The 4,645-nt window shown below is 38.0% G+C and overlaps 2 protein-coding genes across 3 annotated transcripts; both read right to left on the reverse strand.

Annotated features, from left to right (window-relative positions):
- Nucleotides 1-256: 256 nt before the first annotated feature.
- On the reverse strand, nt 257-2,439 carry LOC108382892 (uncharacterized). Its single transcript, XM_017639258.1, has 4 exons — nt 2,031-2,439; nt 1,779-1,970; nt 1,637-1,705; nt 257-1,560 (listed from the first exon to the last, which is right to left on the reverse strand). The coding sequence occupies exons 1-4, from the start codon at nt 2,313-2,315 to the stop codon at nt 394-396; spliced, it is 1,713 nt and encodes a 570-aa protein (XP_017494747.1). The 5' UTR covers nt 2,316-2,439; the 3' UTR covers nt 257-393.
- Snup (snurportin-1) lies at nt 2,362-3,899 on the reverse strand. 2 transcript variants are annotated; one of them, XM_017639261.1, is made up of 2 exons: nt 3,810-3,899; nt 2,362-3,741 (listed from the first exon to the last, which is right to left on the reverse strand). In XM_017639261.1, exon 2 carries the CDS (start codon nt 3,721-3,723, stop codon nt 2,638-2,640), a length of 1,086 nt encoding a protein of 361 aa, XP_017494750.1. In that variant the 5' UTR covers nt 3,724-3,741; nt 3,810-3,899; the 3' UTR covers nt 2,362-2,637. The 2 variants fall into 2 exon arrangements, with proteins under 2 accessions (XP_017494750.1, XP_017494749.1); XM_017639260.1 differs by having other exon boundaries at nt 3,795-3,860.
- Nucleotides 3,900-4,645: the final 746 nt, after the last annotated feature.

Genomic DNA, 4,645 nt, shown 5'->3' on the forward strand with positions numbered 1-4,645 from the left:
AAATAGGTCTTTTTATAAAGCCATAAATTCGTTAGGTTAGTTATTTTGGATTAGCCTAATATGTATGTATGCATTCGCAAGCACACACACTGTCAACACCTGCACAACGAATGAAAGTTTTTCATTAGATTTGACGAAAAAAATTTTAAAATATAATTGCCTTATGAAGTGCATTAGGGCAGAAAACGAGAACCGATAACTAATACTATTTCCTAAAAACCTAAAAAGGTAGGTTCCACAAGTAAAAAAAATTAAATTCGAGTTTTTGTTCTTCTAAAGACAATGTTTATTACATTGCATATACATATGTATGTATCTCGGAATTTTTAATTACACTAAAATCCTACTGTAAACTACAGTATATTGACAAAATATTTTCAAATCTTAAATACATTACTTACGCAATTTAGCTACAATATTATTTTTGTCTTGGGGTGGTGGATTTGACGAGTTGTTAAGCAAAGCTGTGAGTGTTGCATGCGATGAGCTTAGTGTACTTGGCTTTGTAAGTGGAGTTGCGTCGCTGGAGCTGGTGGCAATATTGCAACTTCCTGCAGCAGCAGTAGCAGCATTATTAGTATTTACTTTATTTAGTGGTATTACAGCTGCGTCTGCTGAAGATACTGTGGTAATATTGGCGATTGGGGTGGTCGTTTTAACACTACCACCGGTATTACTATTTGTACGGTTATTCTGAGCTGCAATCCCCTGGAGCAGTGCATTACGTAAGTGACTATTACCCTGGGCACCAGGACCAACGGAAAATGAGTTTGTAATTAATCCACGGCTCTTTATGTTCAAATCGACAAAGAATAACTTCATCTTTTGGATCATAAATTCTGGCACAGTAAATGTGTTCATAACATTAAGATCTATATTCGGCTTGTTTCGATATGTTTCGTGTGTTTGCTTCAATCGACAGACTTCTTCATGTATCAGAAAGAGAAAACGAGAATTGCGATTTTGTGCAGCTATAACATTTTGTGAACTTAGCCAATCTCGATCTTCATTGTCAGGTAAATAGCGGATTAGTTCAGGATGTTTGCTAGCTAAGCGCTCTTTTCCATCTGTGCCAAATCCAAAAGCTTGATTAGCCTGCACATCTAAAACGAATTTAGTTGTGGTCGAAATATGGGCTGTGTTCCAAAAAATTTGCCTTCGACCAGAAGTGGTCGAAGCCGGTAGAGTACCCGATTTCTGTTGTTGATTTTGCTGAGGCAAGGATTGAGATTGTTGCAAGAAGGTTGGCGTTGAACTCAGATTAGCTTTTGCATTTCCAGTACAAACTACAGTGCTAGACACATTAATTGGAGTAACGGGCTGCACTTGCTGCTGAGTTGAGACGGTTAACAGTTTTTTGGCGGGCAACTCATTGAAATCGGCAGGTTTAGGTGGTGGACGTCTGACAGCAAAACGTAGACTAGTTGCTTCATTGGTGGTATACTGTGGTATTGTATTGGGGGCAGTAATGGATACGCATGCTAATGGCTGCTTTATAGAGCGATAGGGATTGTATTGTGCCTTTGCGTTCTCTAATAGTGCACACGACATCTTTTGCAACTAAAAAATTTATTTACAACCAATTTATTAGACAAATTTGTATATATGTATGTATGTACTAAGGAAAATTACTCACAATTTCCTCAGATACAACGTTTTGACCCAAATTCTCTTTAATGTTTTGAAATGCTGGTTTGAAATAGGTCTGAAAAAATTCAAATATTAATTCATGTCAGGAAATCAAATTTATTACTTTTAAATTAATTATTTTCGCTTACCTCCATGTACTGCTTTATAATGACATCGATTTCATGGTCAAAGGATTGTTGAATGCTAATACGTAGCAACTCAAGCGAACGCATGGCCGATTCTGCAGTGGCCCCTGTACCACTTACTTGTACAGGACAACTTAAACGCTGACGTAAGCGCTGGAGCATCGTCTCGGCCATGTGAGGTGTAGTAACATATTTCTTAAATTTATTTAAACTTAATATTCGTGCAAAATTTTTTAGTTAATATATTATTCGTACCATGGTATCGATAGAAGCAGTGGATGTGTTCGTAGAAATGGCACTGTTTATGACTGGGAATGTAGGGTTTGGCGGCTGTTGTACCGATGTTTGGGCTGATTGTACTTCCAATTTCATTACTGGCGGACTAGCAACGCTAGTAACCATTGAATGTGTTGTTTGATTGGAGCAATTGGAGTCGTCCGAAGATGACTGTAAGCCAGTTGGCGACCTATTTGCTTCTGTAGAAGATGCAGAAGTGGAGCCTGCATCGCTTAGTATTTTCCAGCTGCGTTGGATTACCATTTTCTTTTGAATTTATTCCTTGTAATGTATTGTGTTTCTCAATTTCAAGTATGGTACAATACACTATTTTCTTCGTTGATACAAGTTTTCGTACTGTTAACTGATGTGAAATGGTTGCAGCACTGGCCAGGCACGCGAAATAATAAAGTTGTGTATCGATATTCTACTCAAGCTCCCGCACTGCTCACTGCTATCGTATTTGCTCTGTAGACCCGTTGAAGTGGTCATTGCGCAGATGCAAACAAACCGCTTTCTACCCCTAAAACATAAGTTCTCATTTAGTAGCATTTACGAAGCAACAAGAGAAACTATAACTGTTTTCCTAGTCACCACCATTAACATCACAGGTCAAAAATTGGTCAGCAGGCTCATCAATTTCTAATCTTCGTTCAGCTTCTAACAAAGCAAGCAGTGATCCATTTTCAGTCTTGTCAAATTTTGCGTACTCGTCTTCATCACAATTTACCGTTTCCGTTGTGTCCATTTCTGCTGAATTGGAGTGTTTTCGGAAGCGTATTTGTTTTTTGCAAGCTAACTTAGCATCAAACTCTTCCATATATACCAGTGGTTCAGTATAGTCGCTGGGCTTTTGATAACTTTCATTAACAGGATATCCTAATACGTCAGGAACCATGAATACAAAAAGCCACCCTACTAATGGTGTGGACCCACATGTATAACTTGATTCTTTGTGGTAAAACAACAATCCATCAAGCTCTGGTCCATTGTTAGGAAAGAATGGAAAGCGCAGCAGAGCTTCCGATACATTTTCAATATTCTCCATATCTAATCGTTCCAACAATATCAAAGGTTTTTCATTGTTTATGCCACGCTCGGCCAGGTCATGGCACTCATCAAACTTTGAACGTAACCAGAAAAAGCGAAATTGCGCCTCACAATGAATAAGTTCTTGATTCCCATAAATTAAGGCATCCAACACATAAAAGGTATCTTGATCAGAAGAATAAACACAGTCGAGTAACGTGCTTATTTTACTTCCTCGTTGTCCATTGTCACCGGGTAAACAAGTGTGAAAAGTCATCCGCTTACGGCCTGCTTTGGAATACATATCAGTACGTCCATTAGTAGCCATCAACAAACAACGCTGACCCTTTGGGCATGGTACCATGGCCCAATCATCCAAGCTCACGGGTCTGTCGCGGAGCCATTCAGATAGTTGTAGCGTATAGTCAGAACCATAAGCATCTTTTAAAGCCCTTGAAGCCCCTAATTTGCCACCATGTGCGCACAATTTAGTTTTGTGCCGGTTATCGCTCAAATCCGCATCGCGTTGTAAATCCTGCAGTAACAAACGTTTGCGTTTTTGCTCCTCTAATAGTTTTTTACGCCTCTCTTCTTGCAATTGAAATCTACCTTTGATGCTTTGCTTATATAAATCGCGAAACATTGTGAACAAATTCTCAATCTAAAAATGATAAGTACATAATTAAAATAAAAACAATTTACGGCTCCAAATACTTTTCATAAAAAAACCTTCTCGCAAATTAGAGCTGTGAAACTATCGATGGTACTATCGATACTAGCGAATGGTTATATTTGTATGCACTATCGAATGGTTGTCGGCCGCTATCGATAGTCTATGCTTGAGGAAATATATATGTACATATACGAGCCGTCATCGATTCGCCAACAGTTAGCGAGTGGCGAAACGAACGAACTCAAGCCGTCATCGATTCGCCATCAGTTAGCGAGTGGCGAAACGAACGAACTCAATGAGGTACAACCAAAGAACATAGATAAATTTTACTTTGGTCAAAACAGTACTTTGGTCTCGCTTTGATTTCGGAATGCTTACACATTGAGAAGTTAGCTTACTGCCAATAAAGAAGTATTACATATATGCATTTTCCCAAATAGAAAACACAAAAGAGAATGAACCAGAAGTTCTCTAAAGTAATTGAATCATTTAAATCGGGTGTAATTAAATTTGAAAAACAAAACTAGTTTGAATATCTTTTTGGAACCATACTATGGTGTTAGTGNTAATTATAACGTGTTGTCTCCTCTTATAGATTTACGTTCTTTGAGTTAGCGAATTTAAATTGTTGAGGCAGGTCATTAATAAAGATAAGGAACAATAAAGGACCACAGTGAGTCCCTTGTGGAATTCCTGACCAAGCATCGATAAGCAAAGATGATTTAACTCCTCCAATTGACNAAAACAAAACTAGTTTGAATATCTTTTTGGAACCATACTATGGTGTTAGTGATTCTGCCTCGATGGAACAAACTATTGATATATTCCAGGTTTAGTCAAATGTTGGAAATTCTTATATCGAAGAGAAAAGAACAAAGTTACTGAAAATCGC

Source organism: Rhagoletis zephyria, unplaced genomic scaffold (genome assembly GCF_001687245.7).
Source record: "Rhagoletis zephyria isolate East Lansing unplaced genomic scaffold, Rhagoletis_zephyria_1.1 Rzeph_scaffold_29322, whole genome shotgun sequence".
In the NCBI taxonomy this organism is placed as follows: domain Eukaryota; kingdom Metazoa; phylum Arthropoda; class Insecta; order Diptera; family Tephritidae; genus Rhagoletis; species Rhagoletis zephyria.

Bases quoted from the DNA above. Each gene is read 5' to 3' on its own strand.
- LOC108382892 (XM_017639258.1), bottom strand. From the start codon at position 2,315: ATGGTAATCCAACGCAGCTGGAAAATACTAAGCGATGCAGGCTCCACT. The intron at 1,706-1,778 runs GTAAGCGAAAAT...GAATTTTTTCAG, and splicing joins TTATAAAGCAGTACATGGAG to ACCTATTTCAAACCAGCATT. The intron at 1,561-1,636 runs GTGAGTAATTTT...TAAATTTTTTAG, and splicing joins ACGTTGTATCTGAGGAAATT to TTGCAAAAGATGTCGTGTGC.
- Snup (XM_017639261.1), bottom strand. From the start codon at position 3,723: ATGTTTCGCGATTTATATAAGCAAAGCATCAAAGGTAGATTTCAATTG.